The following is a 21,915-nucleotide window of genomic DNA, read 5'->3' as shown; positions in this document are numbered from 1 at the left end:
TCTATGTACAATCCTTGTACTTGACGGCCTAGCGCGTAGTGACCCTGCCTGCTACGCCTCGGTCCCGGGTTCGAATCTCGGTAAGGTCATTTATTTGTGTTATGAGCACAGATATTTGTTCCTGAGTCATGGATGTTTTCTATGTCTATAAGTATTTTTATATTATATAATATCGTTGTCTGAGTACCTGCAACACAAGCCTTCATGAGCTTACCGTGGGACTCAGAGTCAATCTGTGTAAGAATGTCCTATTATATTTATATTATATTTATTTACCTATTTATTTATTTACTTACACGTATTTTGTGTCTTACAAAGCAAAAAAGGTAGAAAATGTTTCTACTTATCTGTTTAAATCAAATTAGCGGTTACTAATAAGTTAAATCACAAACATTAAAATTGTGAGTTTATTAAGTAAAAGACCACAAGGAAAATGTGAACGTGTCATTATAACAAAGTTATCCTGTAACTAGTGAACAACAGTAAACATATATTTATTAATCGGTGTGTTGTTCGCTCGTCTACGAGCTATTATAATATTCAATTATTAATTTGACTAGAAGAATGCATACGTTATTAGTGATTTTCAGTATTATTAATTTATCTTTGCCATTTTGTGCGTCGATATCATGTCCACCGTGTCCTAAAAACGGTAAGTTTTCAATTACCAATTCAAACCTCTAAAATATATTAGATGGGATACCTATTATTTGGTGTTGACTATTGATGCGATGACTCAAAATGAGTTTTGGTTTTGGTCTATAACACAAGAGCACGCCACTTTCGTCGGTTCAGGGCGATACGCCGATATGATGTCCTTCATATTGTATATAATGTGGTTAGGACTTATAACTCTTATACACGAGACATATGTAAACAACATATTAATTATATATCCGGGTCTACATGATGTAACTACTTATTTTTCCACAAACGAGACGTTTATCCTGGATCGCACCAGTTATTAGGTATCATTGATTGTATGCACAAAACACGACAGTTTAAGTGACTATATGCAAAAAAGTAAATGTAGCTTGAGCTAAGAAATCGTTTGTTATGTACTCATTTGCGTCAAACTATTTATATCTTAAGGGGCTACTAAAGGAGCGACTGACAGCTCATAGGCCACGCTTGTCAATTACCTCAGCCCCCGCAAGCACGCACACATAGAAGCGCCGAAATGCGTTCCGCGGAGCAATAGCCCAGCTAAAGCTCCATCTAGCTTCATAAATGTAAACTACAACTATCGGCAGTCAGCCAAAGAAAAATATTTCGGCAAAATGACATTGACAATTTCACGCTTCACAGATGGCGTTGTAACTAATATTGTATTCAATTCATTCGCCCAATGTCAAATAACAAAACGAATGGTTCTTAATGTTTCTATCAAAGCTACTATACGTTACTATAGCTTATGGAGTTTTTTCTACACTCCATATTATGCGCCTTAGGAGATTTATAGAGACAGCTATAATATCTATATTAACGAATTATTCTTGGGTATAGGTTTAAGTAGTTTATTTAACCCCTCTTACAAATAACATTTCCTTGCTACCTAGGTATCTAAATCGCGTTGTATTTTTTTTATTGTTTTGCAATACTTACTTTACTTACCCTTTGGAATATACCATACGTTCTGCAACACTGCTAGCCCCGTGATGTAGGTAAGTGCGTTTTCACATTATCCTATCCGATATCACATGTAGGACCGATATCCCATATATTTACGCCGTCATCTTTAAATTTTTCCTTGTACTTCTTTCCTACATATATCCGATGTCAGATTGGATAATGTGAAAACGCACTACGTACCTACAGCGAGTCACTAGCCCCGCAATTCCCGTTTAGTTTGTACATTTGGATCACGTCTCTGATTTGGATAAAAATTGGTAGGCTGATAGTCCATGATGCTGAGCAAGATTCACTAGGTTTCCCAAAATGTCCTAGATTGATTGTATGAAACTTTCCTTTTTTGTTACCGAAAATGCATAGAAATCTGGTAACAACAAAGGAAGGTTCTTGCTCAGCATCATGGACTCTATCAGCCTACCAATTTTTATCCAAATCGGAGACGTGATCCAACTGTACAAACTTAATGGGAATTGCACAGCCGGCCTCTTCACCATTTTTTAGTTCTATTTTTCACACCCGTGGCGCAGCAGCTACCAGATCTTGCTATGCGAATACAGGTGATGCTATACGGAAACGGTCTAAGGAAACCTCTAGATTTGAAATTAATGAAAATTGGCGTAATTTACAGATTTTGCAAGAAAAAAACACTTCATTTTAATAACTGTCAAAATTAATTTTCTGAACTTTTTGCTGATAGTCATACTAGTTATGAAAAAAAAGCTGCACTTTTAGATGGAAGCAAGCCGCTTTGCATGGTGATAGTAGACATCATAGTAAACGATTTTTTCCGAGGATATCGAAATTTCATCCCTTAGGAAGCCGAGCGCAGCGAGGTGTTTTATGAAAATGAAAAAAATTCTATCTTTTTATCATATGGTCCGATTTTGACAAATCGTATCTCAAATGAAAGATATTGATTAGTGCAACTTAAAAAAAAAATTAAAAAAAAGTATTGTTCAGAAAAAGTAACAAAAAAATTGAAAAATGTAAATTTACGTATCGCATTAAACAACTTCAAAGAATGAATGACAAAATGTACAATAACGATATACGAGTTTTTTTATATCAAAGACAGATAAATTCATAATTGAAAACTAAAAACCGCATCGAAATCGGATCAGTAGTTTTTAAGGTACAAGTTGCCAAAGTTGGAAAAGTTTAGTTTATATGATCACTTTGCAATTCCTTTGCCAGAAAGTCAGAAATAATCTATTTTTCTTAGACATAAAAGTACACAGTGACAGTACACATCAAAATAAAAGTTTTTTCTCGAGGATATCATAATTTAAGCCCTTAGAAGGACGAGCGTAGTGAGGACTATTAAAAACTGTTAAAAAAATTCTATTATTTTTGTGCTTTGTCCGAATTTGACAAAAAATGTGTCAATTGAAAGGTTTTGTTTAATGTAATCGAAAAAAAATTTTAAAAAAAATTGCTAAAAACGTGTAAGAAAAAATTAAAAAAAAACCTAAATTTTCGTATCACGCTGAACGACAGCTAAGAACGACAGATAAGATATACAATGTCGATATATGAGTTTTTAAAATCAAAGACAAATAAATTCATAATTATTAACTGAAAACCGAATCGAAATCGGATCAGTAGTTTTTAAGATACAAGTTGCCAAAGTTGGCTTAGTTTGTTTATATGGTCGCTTTTAAATTATTCAGCCAAAAAGTCAGAAATAATATATTTTTCTTACAGCTAAGAGTATACATTGATAGAAGACATCATAATAAATGATTTTCGCTGAGGATATAAAAATTTCATCCCTTAGGAATCCGAGCGTAGCGAGGTCTGCAACGAAAAACAACAAAAAAACAAGTTTTTTTTTTATGTTACATAAATTAATTTTTTTCAACTGACGCACGTTTTGTAAAAATCAGACCACCCAAAAAAAAAACTTGTTTTTTTGTTGTTTTTCGTTGCAGACCTCGCTACGCTCGGATTCCTAAGGGATGGAATTTTTATATCCTCAGCGAAAATCATTTATTATGATGTCTTCTATCAATGCATACTCTTAGCTGTAAGAAAAATATATTATTTCTGACTTTTTGGCTGAATAATTTTAAAGCGACCATACAAACAAACTAAGCCAACTTTGGCAACTTGTATCTTAAAAACTACTGATCCGATTTCGATTCTGTTTTCAGTTTATAATTATGAATTTATTTGTCTTTGATTTTAAAAACTCATATATCGACATTGTATATCTTATATGTCGTTCTTAGCAGTTATTCAGCGTGATACGAAAATTTAAGTTTTTTTTAATTTTTTCTTACACGTTTTTAGCAATTTTTTTTTTATTTTTTTTTCGATTACATTAAACAATACCTTTCAATTGACATATTTTTTGTCAAAATCCGACAAAGCACAAAAATAATAGAATTTTTTTTAACAGTTTTTAATAGTCCTCACTACGCTCGTCCTTCTAAGGGCTTAAATTATGATATCCTCGAGAAAAAAACTTTTATTTTGATGTGTACTGTCACTGTGTACTTTTATGTCTAAGAAAAATAGATTGTTTCTGACTTTCTGGCAAAGGAATTGCAAAGTGATCATATAAACTAAACTTTTCCAACTTTGGCAACTTGTACCTTAAAAACTACTGATCCGATTTCGATGCGGTTTTTAGTTTTCAATTATGAATTTATCTGTCTTTGATATAAAAAAACTCGTATATCGATATTGTACATTTTGTCATTCATTCTTTGAAGTTGTTTAATGCGATACGTAAATTTACATTTTTCAATTTTTTTGTTACTTTTTCTGAACAATATTTTTTTTATTTTTTTTTTAAGTTGCACTAATCAATATCTTTCATTTGAGATAAGATTTGTCAAAATCGGACCATATGATAAAAAGATAGAATTTTTTTCATTTTCATAAAACACCTTGCTGCGCTCGACTTCCTAAGGGATGAAATTTCGATATCCTCGGAAAAAATTGTTTACTATGATGTCTACTATCACCATGCAAAGCGGCTTGCTTCCATCTAAAAGTGCAGCTTTTGGTCAAAAATTCTCCATAACAAGTATGACTATGATACGGAATTAATATGAAATTGAGTCTCACTCAATTGTTCTAAAATGATCAATGGACTCTATTGTCAAATTAAAGGTGACAGCTAGTAACTAGAGTTGCCAAAAGCAACTGAGTAGCTACTGACGCCACGGCCAACTCATTTATTTACTTTACATATTTTTATCAGACTTAATAAAATTTTAATTCAAAATGTTCATGTTTCTCGAACAGTTATCCCTTATGTTTTATTTCTGAATGGTATATAGTACCTACATTACGATACAAGTGCAGAAACTCGTGTCGAATTTTTGACAGCTTGTTTAGGATTTCCTCTTCGCACGTGTATCGTACGATGTTTTTCAGTGCCTACCCTACATATGACCCTTTGAAATTTCGACCTGACAGAAATAGCCTGGTATGCGAACTTGTTCTGAAAAACACCATACATGTAAGAACTGAAATAGTAGGTACATTATTAACATTTGGCATTTTCGCGAGAATAATCACCAAAAATATTTTTTCTAAGGTAGGTAAAATTTATGGTTTTCCTACTCAGAATCACGAGCCCTTTCGATCTGGGGCAAAAAACAAGAGATAAAAAAATGGTCCCGAAATTTTCTATTATTTCGCATACTTTTCACTTTGTAACCGCAGCACAGTGTTTGAAAAATGGTAACGAAGTGGGAAAAATTAAGTTTTTTTTGCAAATTCAACAAGCTGCAAATTCCACTTCATGCCAATTGAAATTTAAGAAAATTCATCTTTAGGTATACAAATTCGTCATTTTAACACAACATGCAGCAAATACTTTTTTTTTGCAAATGCAACATTTCAGAAATTCAACTTCTGGCTGGACACCACCTCAACTCACTGGCACCTCAGATACGAGTACTACGCGAAGACCAATCAACATAGACTTACATTAGATTATAATTATATTGTCTTCGGTTAGGACGATAGTTATTTATTACTCATGAAATAAAACTAGCTTTTAATGTCGTCGTCGGAAAACATCAGGATATATTTTTAAGTAAATTAATTATACGCGATTTAATCTCTTTTCATTCTTAGAAAGAACGTTGAGTTTACGGTCCCTTCATTGTTACACGGATCCGAATTAGGGTCCATGTAATGAACGTCCGTGTACCCGTGTTACGTCGTATGTCCAAATTCATGGAATTTAATTTTTACCCGACTACGGCAACGCAAAAGGAGGGTTATGATTTTGACCGGTATGTATGTGGCTATGTATGTATGTATGTATGTATGTTCATCTGTTCCCTCATAACTTCTAAAGTACTCGTTAGAATTTGACAAACGATATGTCATTCGAATCGTCTTAATCGTCCGCTGGTTATAGGCTATATAACGTCACCGCAAACGAAACATGGCGCCCTCTAGAGGTCATAAAGTAACGAAGCAAAAAAATAAAATGAAGTTAGGATGACATGTTGTATATCATTTGAAAGGGCTTAATTAGCACATTTCAAATATGTACATATTGTAAGCTTTTATTTCCAGAATTACCTGATTACACCGGATAATTCAGTAATTTCTCGGAAAAATTGACTATTTGCAAATCCGCAAGCGCAATGCCATAGTTCCATGCATTATCCGACTTCGGTTACACACGAAGGCTTTTGCCAAAGGAACTAATTTGGCTGCTTTATATAATTATTTTATTAAAGACTTGCAATATTTTTTCGACCTAAAGTTCAATTTCATACAGCAAATTGTCGTAATAACAACTAGAAGTAGTTTGACACTGTTTTGACATTCTGACGTGTATCATAGATTGTAGGACACCTAGATGTAGTAGATGTTACGTCATCATGGCATGGCATAATGAGTTTCCACTACTACAATATATTATTGAAAGCCAGTTAATCATTTAAAATTAATATAATTTTCATAAAGAGAGAGAATGCGGTATCACGATACTGATTGTCAGCTATTCCTGTCTCTTTCAGTATATGGTATGCTTCATGAGAGTGTATATACATACCGTAGACGCGGTCCTAAACCTACTTAAAGACCCACGCGGTCCTAAGCGGCGTCTAAACTTAAAGTGTCGAGCGAAGCCCGACGCACGCGATCCCAAGCCGGGCGCCGAAGGCGCCCTATAACTTAAAGTGTCGGGCGAAGCCCGACGCACGCGGTCCTAAGCCGGGCGCCGAAGGCGCCCTCAAACTTAAAGTGTCGAGCAAAGCCCGACGCACGCGATCCCAAGCCGGCGCCGAAGGCGCCCTATAACTTGAAGTGTCGGGCGAAGCCCGACGCACGCGATCCCAAGCCGGGCGCCGAAGGCGCCCTATAACTTAAAGTGTCGGGCGAAGCCCGACGCACGCTGTCCTAAGCCGGGCGCCGAAGGCGCCCTCAAACTTAAAGTGTCGGGCGAAGCCCGACGCACGCCGTCCTAAGCCGGGCGCCGAAGGCGCCCTCTAACTTAAAGTGTCGGGCGAAGCCCGACGCACGCGATCCCAAGCCGGGCGCCGAAGGCGCCCTCTAACTTAAAGTGTCGGGCGAAGCCCGACGCACGCGGTTCTACGCCGGGCGCCGAAGGCGCCCTTTAACTTAAAGTGTCGGGCAAAGCCCGACGCACGCCGTCCTAAGCCGGGCGCCGAAGGCGCCCTCTAACTTAAAGTGTCGGGCGAAGCCCGACGCACGCGATCCCAAGCCGGGCGCCGAAGGCGCCCTCTAACTTAAAGTGTCGGGCGAAGCCCGACGCACGCGGTTCTAAGCCGGGCGCCCAAGGCACCCTCTAACTTAAAGTGTCGGGCGAAGGCCGACGCACGCGATCCCAAGCCGGGCGCCGAAGGCGCCCTCTAACTTAAAGTGTCGGGCGAAGCCCGACGCACGCGGTTCTAAGCCGGGCGCCCAAGGCGCCCTCTAACTTAAAGTGTCGGGCGAAGCCCGACGCACGCGGTCTTAAGCCGGGCGCCGAAGGCGCACTCTAATTTAAAGTGTCGGGCGAAGCCCGACGCACGCGATGCCAAACCGGGCGCCTTCGGCGCCCTCTAACTTAAAGTGTCGGGCGAAGCCCGACGCACGCGGTTCTAAGCCGGGCGCCTTCGGCGCCCTCTAACTTAAAGTGTCGGGCGAAGCCCGACGCACGTAGTAATAAGCCCGGCGTCCTCGGCTCCTTTTAAGGTGTCGGGCGAAGCCCGACGCAGGCTTTCCTAAGCCGGGCGCCTTCAGCGCCCTCATACTTAATAAATAAAATAGTAACCCCAAAGTAAGTTAAATAAAAAATAAGTTCAAAAACTAAAACCCGACTACTATAAAATGTGCTCTTAAAAGTATGAAACAAGATAGAATTGTTTTATGAAATTATCATGCATGAAATACACAGTGTGTATTCTTTTCAATACATAAACTCAATGTTATAATAAGTTTGTAAATTTTAGAAATACTTGCAGAGATTCAGAAGATGGCCGTGGTCGTATGCCACTTACCTTAAAGTTTATAATTGTGGCAAACGACCACGGTTATCTTCGGAATCTCTGCAAGTATTTCTAAAATTTACAAACTTATTATAACATTGAGTTTATGTATTGAAAAGAATACACACTGTGTATTTCATGCATGATAATTTCATAAAACAATTCTATCTTGTTTCATACTTTTAAGAGCACATTTTATAGTAGTCGGGTTTTAGTTTTTGAACTTATTTTTTGAAATGAATATTGCTAATCACAACAATAAATTGCTGTAATATTAAAAAAAAAAGATGATAATTGCTTATTATTAACAATAAATATGGCAGGGATGGAACTTGGCAGGAAGAAGAAGTAATAGCTTGTATAATTAATTAATTATGCAAGCGCTTATTGTTATGATTTTTTAATGTAAGGTACAGCGGGGCAAATCTCGACTGGGGGCAAATGTAACTGGTCCATTTTTTTCATGTTTTACAATGCTTGAATTATTAATTAGAGTGTCCACTGGGGGCGATACGGGATTTTGTCACTAAAATACCGGTTGAAAATAAGAATTTTCTGAATTCGAACGCGTGAGACTCAAAAGCCGGCCCGCTTATATATGGTAGGCGTGTGCAGTGGATCTATGTAGAACTCATCATCATGTATGTAATAAATAAACGTTTCTTAGAAATAAACAGATTTTTTTATCATAATATAAAATGGATCAGTTACAATTTCCCCCAGTCAAGATTTGCCTCTCTGTACCTTACCTGGTACTATGATTATAACAGATATACCCATTTTAGACTAGCGGTCCCGTATGGTATCACTTAAATTCATTTGATTGAATTGATTGAAGTTTGTGTGTCTTGTAATTCGATAAAAGCTACTAACATTACGTACACTTTGTTTTATTGTAAATTATTAATTTTCTGTATTTACATTACAATTAGGGAACAAATCTAATTATTTTATTGAATATTTTTCGATTTGTTTTTTTTTTTCAAGTAGTCTCACTAGTTCACACTACTATATATAAATTATAAATTTAAATAGATATCATACACGAAAGAAAAAACGACAGGGCCCACCAGGGGCCACTGGTGGCTGAGCCGGGAATCGAACCCGGGTCTTCAGCTTACGCGGCTAACGTCCTTACCACTAGACCACTCGCCCGCCCCCGGGTGGCGCCCCCGGCTATATTTAAATTTTATTTAAATTTATAATTTCTTTATTTACATTAATTATCGCCTAGCCAACTTACTCCGAAGATGGGGTAGGTTAACTAAGAGTCTGGAGTTTAGAAAATCGAATAGATACGTGTTATAATTGCAAATAAATACTTGCGTCAAAAATAAAGGGTTTAGAGACCCAAATAGTTCTTCTATCTGTAACAACAATTATTTTTGATTCAAACATCAAAGATATATGAGCTGAAGCCAAAAGTTAGTCAACTATCCCCGGTCTCCCCTAACCTACTTTTTAGGGTTCCGTAGTCAAGGAACCCTTATAGTTTCGCCATGTCTGTCTGTCCGTCCGTCCGTCCGTCCGCGGATAATCTTAGTAACCATTAGCACTAGAAAGCTGAAATTTGGTACCAATATGTATATCAATCACGCCAACAAAGTGCAAAAATAAAAAATGGAAAAAAATGTTTTATTAGGGTACCCCCCCTACATGTAAAGTGGGGGCTGATATTTTTTTTCATTCCAACCCCAACGTGTGATATATTGTTGGATAGGTATTTAAAAATAAATTAGGGTTTACTATGATCGTTTTATGATAATATTAATATTTTCGGAAATAATCGCTCCTAAAGGAAAAAAAAGTGCGTCCCCCCTCCCCCTCTAACTTTTGAACCATATGTTTAAAAAATATGAAAAAAATCACAAAAGTACAACTTTATAAAGACTTTCTAGGAAAATTATTTTGAACTTGATAGGTTCAGTAGTTTTTGAGAAAAATATGAAAAACTACGGAACCCTACACTGAGCGTGGCCCGACACGCTCTTGGCCGGTTTTTATTAAATGTAGTCTAACATGTCTACTTATTACATATTATTATGTTGAAAAGGTCTGTTTGTTAATAAATAATTATAACAGATTTTTATAGTATTTTCTTACTTTTACCAGGGGCGGCTCACTCCGCGCTTTTATCGCCGCGCTACAAGTACATGTCGGCGGCCGCGAATTCGCGGCCCATTCAGTGGTGACGACTTTCGCGCCGCGCAATAAAATTCAATGTCGCCTGCTCGCGTGCGGTCCGTTTATTAATGTAGGTAAAAAAATTAGAATGGCGGCATTTTGTGGACATCAAAGGAGTGAGCCTTCTGTACTTGTACTATTATATATTCTGTGCTTTTACCTCTGTGCGAGGCTAGCGGTCTCATATGGTACCAGCAATCATTCCAAAAACCGAAGGTCACACATTTTTTTACTCAAATATTGTTACCTTTAGTCAAATAAACCATAGATATATTTAAAGAACTACAAACATTGGATTTAACAAAAAACACTCATTCAATGGGGCTAAGTATCTTGATTGTGTACACTTATGAGGACACCGTGAATCAATATACATTTTAAATAAAGAATAACGATTAAATGGCGGTATGGTCTCAGTCGTTGGAGGTATACATACAGTACCTGTACAAGATAAAATATACTACTGTGTATAATGTATAATACAAACTATGCCAAGCATAACCAAATAAGGATGTAATTCTGAAAATAAGTGATTGAAATAAACAATTTGGTAGTTATGTTGTTTTATTTTATATGTATTCAAGGAGATGAAGAATACAGGTATGCTATGTGCAAATTTCTTTTTTGATGATTTTTAATTGCAAGAATCCATTTGACCTCAATGGTCTGGAATCCAATTAAAATCGTAGGCAAGCTCGGGTGCCAAGTAAATGATATTATAAGATTAGGAATAATAGGAATGCATCCTTAAAATTAACGTAACTAAGAAAACACCGTGTAGAATATTCATATGTCTTGAGAGAATCTGTATCTCTCTCAGTTTTTCTCACTCAGAAGGTGGATCTTCAACACGTCTCGGGTAGTCCGGCGGTTCCTCTTTCTGCAGCCAAGATGAAAGCGAAACCTTGTCCTGATTGTTGACATTTAACTGAAAGTTTAAAGAAATTTAGTAGGTAGTAAAATCACGTTTTTAAAACAAAGATGTCAAATCAGGTAAACAGCTGAACATAAAAAAATCTCTTTAATCGAACTGAAAGAGAGAGAGGCTTTATAACAACAAAAATAGGGTGTGAAATTATTGAGGAATTCGATACGACTGGACGATAATTTCAAGAACAGAGGATTGAGGCCCAAATTAATAAGTAGTTATGACTTATGAATGCTGATTGTTACCAGAACTGGTTTCAGACAATACGTATGTTGTCCCATAAACATAGTAAAAAATCTAGGTATTAGGAACCCTTTTACTCAAAAACTGTCCGTAGTTGAAGCTGTAGACAGATCCTTAGTCATTAACATATTATCTTCATCAATTTTCACAGCTAGGTAGTACCTATCTAGTACGTATAGAGAACCTATCTCTGCTGACATTAGAATCCCCTTAGTCAAAGTCTAATCCATCAGAAAGGTATTAATTTTATTTATTATTTTAAGCCAAGCTCAGTTTAGTCAAGACTAATTTAAAACTGTAAATTAAACATAAACGCACTGGCTAGCTCAAACTAACGTACAAGGTAAATCAACTGATGATTATTTTATTTTACATTTTGTCAGAGTTTCGTTTCCTTTCAACCCCTTATTTGCCAAGTCTGGCATAGAAACATGAGTAATTTCATGCGCTCTGCCTACCTCTTTATGGGATACAGGCTGATTGTATGTATATTTGTAAATATTATTTTATGTAAACTTTATTGCACAATTCATTAAAAAAGTACAAAATTCGAACTTATTTACTGACAAGTTTTATGTGATAGATCAGTAAAAAACCTGAAGCTGTAAAAACAACCTAACAAAAGCATCATTTTTAACTATAAAACTCCCGTGAGACTCATACATATTTAAAAATATTTTAAGCGGGTTACTCACGTATTAAGTCGATATAGCGTTCGACATGTTTCGGCTCAATTTCGAGAGCCTTTCTCAAGAGTAGCGACACCCCGCCTTTACATGTCGAGAGCGCGACGCATACTCCAACGCTATATCGACTTAATACGTGAGTAACCCGCTTAAAATATTTTTAAATATCAAAAGCATCATATTTAGAATAAAACTGATGTAATATAAAACAAAATTAAAGTTTTTGAAATATAGAACGTTAACTAAGGTTTTTTTAGCAAAGTTATTTTTTAATCTTTAGTATAGTATGATTTAGGGGAGTGTACAAGTTTGTAATGGGGTGGCAACGCGCATGTGACACTCTTTGAGTTGCAGGCGTTCATAGGTTACGGTAACCGCTTTCCATCAGCCGGACCGTATGCTTGTTTGCCACCGACATAGTATAAAAAAAACAACCTAAATTATTTAGTTAAATTGATAACCAAGGTACAAATTTTGTTTAGTTTTTTTTTATATTGTGAGATGTGTATCATAACCTAGAGGAACTACACTGTTCAGTTTTATAAATAGTGGCTAAAAATGAGTGGAAATTAATATATGAAATAAAAGTTTATCATAATACAGACTTAGGTATATACCTACGCTTACTTTGTACCTTATGCTCGTTTAGCATGTCGTGTACTGGATATAATGAACTAATAAATATTATGCATTATTTGTATAGAATCCTTTAACTGATGGTATCTGAAATAAAAACTTAGGTACACAGTAAATATAGACTAACTTAAAAATAACCAAATAATCCACCAAAATGAATTCCCACGGGAAGTACGAGTAATTAGTCAACTATGCCTATTACATCAATATTACTCGCTAAATTCTTTGGCCAAGGAATGGACCAAGCCTAGGGTTTCCTAGTACTATCGAAGAGGACCTTCTTTATATATTATCTGAAGTAACTCTCTAACTTCACCATACCAGTCCAGTCTACTACATATTAGTAATGATCAATCCTTCTAAGTAGTACTAGTACCTATCAAATACCAGAAGCGATGTTATGCCTTATCGTATACTCCTTATGCTAAGAAATGATGATGGTTACACGTCGTCCTGTAGAAACAAACCCATTCGTTGTTTGTGAAATTTCTTAAAAATATTTATTAACATGTAAATATTTGTCTCTTAACTATTTAAAAACGCACTATAGAATAAATAGCTTTTTGGTTTTTCACCGGGCAAGTTGCCCAGAGATTCCTTGTACTTACTTACTTACTTTTACAGACATGATTTATGTTTAAGTTATGAAGGTGACGGTTAATGCAATACAAGGATATTTTCCATACCATCTTCGATTCCTATTTCTATATACCTCTATATAGAAAAAAATGGAGTAGGTATATATAATTGGTCGCTTATCTACCTAACAAATAAATAAAAAGTGGTAACGGTTCGGGAATCAGCAGATATCACATACGTCAGTATACCACAGGTCGATATTCAAGTCTACACTTTTTATTGCATTTTTCTAAACACTCTCTCATCCGTCACTATCCGATGACATCACGGCGCTTTTTAGTGGCAAGGACGAACCTGTTTAGTCGGACCTGATTACAGTCTTCTAATCACATGTAAAAGCTACCACATAAGTACCATTCTTTAACACATGAGCTTCTTCTACTCCATGCTTTTAACATTGTGCTTAAAACTATAAACTTAAAACTATACATACATACATACAACATACATACAATCACGCCTGTATCCCATGAAGGGGTAGGCAGAGCACATAAAACTACTCAACTCCTCTACTTAAAACTATGTGTATATTAAAAGACGTAGTACCTTGAAGTTTCTGGGCCTTATAGTATTGTTCGAAAATAAATGAATATTCTATTTCGGAACACCTGAACCTTGCAAAAAAAATTTACCGGATTATCAAATGAAAGTAAGAAAACTAATTAACGTTTGCCTCCTAGATAGTTATGATTACCAAGACCTGTTCTCTGTCAAAAGAAAAAGGTACCCGTTCTAAATGTCTGCTTGTGTATTCGTGTAGTCCCGGCAGTGCTAAGTTGCCGAGGTACCGAACCCGTCCTTTACAGAATGATTTACATTCCTCACTGTTATAAAATTAAAAACGCATCCATTCTACTGTACGTAGAAAGCAAACTGGACTGTACTTAGAATCCGTGAATCCGGACATATTAAACTTGGGTACCCGGACCTTGATAACACGGACCTAGCCACAAATCCGGATTTATATAACACTACATAAAAGCGAGCCAGGCACCTCATACACGAAACGCACATGCGACTGCGATCAATACTGAAGAAATAATAAACTTTAATGTTTAGAGACACATGAAATGATGACGACCGGTCTGGCCTAGCGCGTAGTGACCCTGCTACGCCGCGGTCCCGGGTTCGAATCCCGATAAGGGCATTTATTTGTGTAATGAACACAGATATTTGTTCCTGAGTCATGATGTTTTCTATGTATATATTTATATAATTAAGTATATCGTCGTCGCCTAGCACCCATAGTACCTACAAGCTTTGCTTAGTTTGGGGCCAGGTTGATCTGTGTAAGGTATCTCCCAATATTTATTATTTATTTATTTATTTACATACACACAAACGCATAAATGAGCAAATCCCTAACATGAGCTATGTGTCACTGAAGGGCTCCTAATCGGATCATCATCAGCAGTTCTTTCATCAATCTCTTAACACGAGCTATGCGTTTTTGAGGAGTTCCGTTCTGATCATCATCAGTTCCACTTCGTCAAATGTAAGTCCTTGTCCTTATTCATAATCCAAAACATTAGAGAGACTTTGGTGATAATACAAAAGTCACTACAAGTGTGCCGTTCAAATTTGAGAAGTTCCCTTGATCTTTCATGGATTGGTATCCAAAAGAGATCACCAAAACTCCAGCATGATCGAAATCTGACTTGAAACCTCAAAGTGCTTAAAAAACTTAACTCGTTAAATTCGTCGTTGAAGAGTTCCGCTCTGATCATCATAAACTGTTCCACTTCACCATATGTGACTGTTTTGAATGATGTTCTTTTGAAATGCATGATGTTCTAATAAAACACAAAAATCACTATATATTATGCGCCTTTCAGACTTTAGGAGTTTTCTCGATTTCTCCAGAATCCAATTATCAGAACTGGCTTTCAATAATATGTACATACACTAAACAAAAATCGAAACCTGTCTATTTAGTAACAAACATCAAACATTACACACGAATTGATAAATGATAACCTCCTCGAAATTTGGAAGTTGGTTAAAAACACAAGTTTTTAAAATTGATAATTAAAACTAGGTACCTTATATTATTTAAATTACCTTTTACAATTTTTTTTATACCACGTCGGCGGCAGGTAAGAGGAAAAGAGGTCACCGGAAACTATGGACACCTGCAACTCAAGGGGTGTCACATGCGCGTTGCCGACCCATTAGAAACTAAGTACACTCCTTTTTTGAAGAATCCATACTGTAGTTCATCGGAAATACCAAAACTATGCTTTATTTCGTGCTACCCTAATAAGGAATTCTGGTAGTGATCGCATATACATCGATAAGACCGCCTGTTACTGCCTTTATTTTCAATGTAATTCTGTTATTAAATTTGTAAACCTGTTATCTTTGTGGGGCAATAAAGAAGATTAACTTATTTACTTACTTAAAAAGTAAAGTAATTAGTGTGTAAGTGCGTTTTCACATTATCCGATCCGATATCGGATGTAGGAAAAATTTCAAAATAAAAAATTCAAAGATGGTGGCGTAAATATACGGGACATGGGCCATCCCATCGGACCCATGTCCGACATCCGATATCGGAACGGATGATGTGAAAACGCACTAAGAGAAACTATGTAAGAGACATAGAGTCATCGAGTATTTTGCCGAACACGCAGAAAATAGACGGGCCGAACCGCACCAGAAAGGTTCCTTTTGTGCCTATGTTTGGTATGAAACCCTAAAAAAGAGAAAGCCAATTCTTAGGTTTATTTTATAGTTCTGGATTAAGCTTGAGTTTAGCTATATATAAACAATAATAATAACATTTGTCGGACACTATCCCGGTGAGTCACTCGGGCACATTGCACAGACATGACCTCATAACTAGGATAATTCGCCAGCAGTTAGTATTTTCCATACAATCTTGTGGACCGCGAAGTACCGTACTACAAGTAGGTACCTACCTGCGCCAGTTCTCGAAAATGGTCGAGATACTTGGTTGATTCGACGGTCATCGTCGTTTCGGCGAACGATCTCATAGGCAAAAGTGAGCGACACTCGCTAGGGGTGAGATGCAGAAGGCGGTACTCCTGTACACGGCGCGTAGGTCGGTCACCTTGGGCCCTGCCTGCCCCGCTGCTGGATGTATTTAAAAAATAACCATGTACCTGGAGTCTGTCTTTTCCCTTTCTTATACCATTGTTTTTGTATCTTTTGTATTTTTAGCATAAGCTACAGAAAATATTTTGACATACCAACGTCAACGAGTTTTAATCACAGACAACCGCAGAACAGAAAGATCACTGCACAGACCATACAGGTTGTTTGATAGCGAAGTACGTACTAAGTAGAAAATATCAAAGAATTATAGCAGAGAACGACATAATTACTTATGTTTTAATAGCCAAGCCGAAACGGCAGATTTAACATTTTAAAATTGTACTGAAACACATCCAACTTATCAGTACGTATAAAACCATGAGTCGTTTATGTAAATGGCCTTGGAGATGATGAAATGAGAAAATGAGCCAAATAAATATCTGTAAGTACTCCTCACACTAATAAATACCCTTGGCGGGATTCGAACAAGGGACATCAGCTTTAGCAGGCCGGCAGGGCCAGTCCAATCCAATATGTACAAGGATTTCACTCCAGAGTTGTGGGTTCAAATCCCGTTGCGTGGCCAACCAACTTAAACATTGTATTTTTTTTTATTGCAATATCTATTCGTATTTTTCAATGAATGTATTTTTTTATTTTTGTTTTATTTTATTTCACTTATAATTGTGTAAATTATGTACAACACACAAAACAACATTGTATACATTAGGTTAGGCTCCCTCAGAAAAGGTTTTCTTCTTTTGAAGATGAATTAATATTAATTTCTTTATTTTATAATTTATTTGGTATAATAAGAAAGAAAAAAAAAAAAAAAGTAGAAATTTCGAAATAAAATGGAAAAAAATCACCTAGAAGTTAGCATATTTAGCTGATGGTTGGTACCACAGGGCCACGGACACATTATCGTTCCTGTCGAAATTTCATAGCATCTTGTAACTCAAATAGTATAGAGTTTGACGTAGCTTTGGCAATACGCACACATGCGTATATATAATAAATATACAAAATGAACGTAGTTTATGGAAAAGGATCTAACCCACAAACATTGCCAATAGAATTTAAACTTTCTGACAATAACAATAGTCATTCATTTCAATGGCAATTTTATGGAGATAAATCCTTTTCGCTAAACTACGTCCAAATTTTCGTAATTATAAATTGTCAAAACGCTGCGCGATTTGACATAGGTCTTGCCTCCTCGAGGCCCGCCGGCCGTCTGACATTTTTGACAATAAGGACACATGTATACGATTGACGTATGAAAGAAAGAGAAACGAAACCGCATAAAATGGCCGTTTTCTGTTGAATTCATGATATCGTAAATGATGATAAATCTTTGTATATACGATAATAAAAAATATTTCCTTCTACGAGAGACTAGATAATTTGGAAACCTTCACTTTAAAGTAGGTTAGACTGATTAAAGTTGCATATTTTTTTCACAATGTTAGTTAAACGAAAAATTAAGGCCTTACTTTGGATTAAATTTCTATCGAGAAAATTGTAAGCATTCGTGTTTCGAGCTGTACAAAAATTTCAATCATATAGTCAAGATATACATATCCAAAAATCAGATCTCTAGGTTTCCGGGGCTAAGCACACCAGTGAATCTAAAATCCTAATATTTATCGATGCATGGCCTTAATATGATTACATACGAGTAGGAATATCCATAATAATTGTACAAAAGTTATAAGCATTTTAAAAAACGTCGTCATTAGTTTGTAACGGAGACATTTAGATTATTAGTATTAATACGTTTCAATAGTGTCTTATTTATTATAGTATTCCTAATACATTAAAGGAAATGAATTTTGTTTCAGATTACGAAACAATACCTGCATATATTCTGTATATATTGGGATTGATGTCAATACTGCTTGCTTTAGTGTTAATAACACTAATATATGTTTTATTTAAGACGAACTTCCTGACACGATTGTTTACTACTCAACCTGTTGAAAAGTTGGAAGAAACAGTTGCCCAGTGTCCAACATGCCAGAAAAAAACGACTGGAGGAATACAATTTGAAAGGAATAGCGGTGATATCAAAAATGAAAACGAAAATATCCATACTTTAAAAAGACAAGAGAGTCAACTTGCAATCACAAATAACGTCAACACCCTGCGAAGTCCTAAAAATTCTGATGCTTCGGGTAATATTTCTCCAAGAATTATAAAAGGTGCTGCTAAAGACTTACCATACATATTACCAGAACAAATGACGTTGATTTGCAAAGAAGTGTTAAAACGCGCTGCCAAAAACGATTCAATAAACAGTCTTCAAAACATAGTGAATGAAAGCAAACCGAAAGATGAAAAAGTTTTGAAATGTGCCTCAACTCCAGCTTTAGATTTATGTGACACTCCAGAAACACCCCACAGGGATAAAAAAATTAAAACAGATAATCATTGTTCTACCAACTTAGAAACGACAGCTTCAAAGGTTACAAAAGTGGAAGAGAGTTTAAAAAGTAGCAGTATTTTTGGAGACGACGAACCAGAAAATAGTTTTGAAATATACGATTTCCCTAAGGAATCAAATAACGATACATTAACAAGGGAGGAAAGTAATAAAGCAGAACATTTATCAGGTTATGTAACACCCTGTTTTGAAAATGAGTCGTCGTCGGGACGTATTAAACAAAAAGAAGAAAAGCAAAATTATGCCCAGATAAAAGATATGTTACCCGAACAAAATGCGATTATAAATAACTGTATTGATTACAATGAATATTATGATAATCCAAAGATTGCAAACGACACAAATAAAATGTACATCAACGCGAATGACGTAAACATGTAAAAATAATAAATAAGTAGTTATATAATTGATTTTAAAGGAATCATCATTAAGTGTTTCATGTAATGACATAATAGTACATTACGATATTTACGATACAAGTGCATAAAAGCAAGTTCGAAACGAGTGGCGATAAAGTTAAAACACGACCGAAGGGAGTTACGAATTTCCTTTTCGCACGTGTATCGTACTACATTTTTCGGTACAGATGGCCCTCCAAAGTTTCGACCTGATAAGAAATGAAACACTAGTGCGTAAAAAAGCACCATCTGTACTGAAAAAACATTTAGGTACGTTTATCATTAAAAACATAAAAATACATCCCGTATTTAGTATTCTTCCGCATGCAGTTTTTAATAATAGCGAATGAGATGGATGATTGTGAATGATAGTGGAGGAAAGGGATGCAAAATCCTTGTACAAAATTATTAACGGTATGTTCTGCTCATACGTTGTAAATACTCGTAATGTAATTTTTTGGTCAAAAATGTACTATTAGACCACTTTCTAATAAAATCGCAATGCGTCTACTTTTCATAAAAGAAAATCAATTCTAAGTAATATAATGAAAGGATCTGTCACCTATTTGGATATTTTATTTTCCTTAACAAGCCAAAAAAAAGGTTAAATGAATTTGGTCGCACAAATTCTTAATAAATACACACACCTTACAGCATTTATGGTGAATGGTCTCAATCATTCACTCCATCTCATTGTATTGTTTGCTCAGTTCTGCGTATTCCGTTTGATGGTCTAAACACGAACCAGTGCTGAGGATTAACCTAATTTCATAATGTTCGTGTAAACAACAAATCGGTCGGAAATCTGAATGATATCTTTAGAAAACTGACGTCTGCCACGGGTTAACTTCAATGCACACAAATGTTGTTTGTTATTATGTATGCAACTACCTTTAGGATCGGTTTTGTAAACAAGTAGTGGGTAAGTAGACTATCTAGTATCTACTTAGATATGACTCGCATATTTTAGTGTCAAAATTACCTTTATTCAAACAACAACGTTGCTTTTGACTAAGGCAATATTTTTTACAACTAATATTTGACGTATCCTAAAGCTCATACAAGACGTAAATCTTTTTTCCTCTCACTAGCTCGGAAACACGTGTTTAGTACTTTAATACCAGCGGGCAAAAACGCATTTCAATTTCAATTTCAATTTCAAATATTTATTCAAGTAGGCTTAATTAAATAAGCACTTTTGACATGTCATACAAAATATTAACAATTACAGCTTAAGAATTACAGATAAGTATTACAATAATAATTATATTACAGTTATACGAATCCACTAGTGGATAAAGTCATTGAATATAGTCATTTTTACTGCTTTAAAACTGATAAAAATGAGTGAATCTAGTGATGACGATGTTTTACCACCTGTGGAACTACTGAAAGCAGTGATAAACGCGTTTTTTTGCGTTTTACTTTCCTCGCTATAGTGAGGGGGAAAGTTTTGTGTTACACTCGGGTGCAAATGTATTTACTTCTCGTGTGTTAAAATACAACTTTGCACCCTTGTATAATAGTTATTTGTTATACAAGGGGGCAAAGTTGTATTTTAACGCCTAGTGTGGAATTGAAAAACGAGCAGAGAATTGAATCCTGAACTTGCGAGTTTTTTAACACACGAGTAGTAAAATACATTTGCACCCGAGTGTAACACACAACTTTTCCCCTCACTATAGCGAGGAAACTACAACGCATAAAAATGCGTTTATCACTGCTTCCGGTAGTTCCACAGGTGGTAAATCATCTTAATTACTAGATTCACCTACTTTTATCAATTTTAAAGCAGTTAATTTGACTTTATTCAAGGTCAAATTACTTTACCCACTAGTGGATAAAATGCGTTTTTACCCGCTGATATTAAAGGACAAAACACGTGTTTTCGAGCTAGTGAGGGGAAAATAACTATTTCACCACACCAACTGGTAAACGCTCTCTTTGCTATTCGAAAACAGATAGCAAAATTGCATTTTATCCACAAGAGTGCAAAGTAATTTCATACAAATTTTAACTTGGTGTCTTAAGCTGACTGATAGATTTTACCTATAAATGATGATCTTGATTTGAATTATAAATTTTAAATAAATTGATGGATTTGATTTATTTTGATGTTTTATAGACAGTATTTTGTTCATGTTGGTGTGGTAAAAAATGTTGTGTTTCACTCGGTGGCAAAGTTTGTTTAACCTTCGTGCTTTGATACCTTCGCAACGCTCAAAATTCTACTAATATACTATATTGGAATCTTTCGCTTGCTCCGGTATCAATATTGGTACGTGCGGTTAAACAACAACTTTGCCCCCTTGTAAAACAAATAACTATTTCCGTAATACTTATACAGAGTGGGGCCAAGGGGGGGGTAACCAAGGTGAAGAATTGAACTGTAGGCTATTCTCCTTATACTGATCAACATTTGTTCAGTGACTTTTAAAAATTATGAAGTCTTTAAATTGTTAATTTTTCATACAAAATAAATATTAGCTTCAATGTACGCCATTATTGTTGTCATTGACGTTATCTGTCACACTTTAGACTTAACAGAATTCGCAATACCTCTTAGAAACCTTTACCTACCTCTTAATACCTACCTTTT

At 35.7% G+C, this 21,915-nt stretch overlaps 2 protein-coding genes across 2 annotated transcripts in view; both read left to right on the top strand.

Annotated features, from left to right (window-relative positions):
* The window catches only part of LOC125230810 (neuropeptide CCHamide-2 receptor-like), a 153,064-nt gene that overhangs the window by 72,712 nt on the left and 58,437 nt on the right, over positions 1–21,915 (top strand). The window lies entirely within an intron of this gene.
* Positions 508–19,435, top strand: LOC125230807. The gene is made up of 2 exons (XM_048136030.1): positions 508–652; positions 18,317–19,435. Exons 1-2 carry the CDS (start codon positions 565–567, stop codon positions 19,297–19,299), a joined length of 1,071 nt encoding a protein of 356 aa, XP_047991987.1. The 5' UTR covers positions 508–564; the 3' UTR covers positions 19,300–19,435.

Source organism: Leguminivora glycinivorella, chromosome 11 (assembly GCF_023078275.1).
Source record: "Leguminivora glycinivorella isolate SPB_JAAS2020 chromosome 11, LegGlyc_1.1, whole genome shotgun sequence".
Taxonomy (NCBI): Eukaryota; Metazoa; Arthropoda; class Insecta; order Lepidoptera; family Tortricidae; genus Leguminivora; species Leguminivora glycinivorella.
The sequence above is the reverse complement of the archived record's forward strand: the minus strand, read 5'-3'. Positions and strand labels throughout refer to the sequence as shown.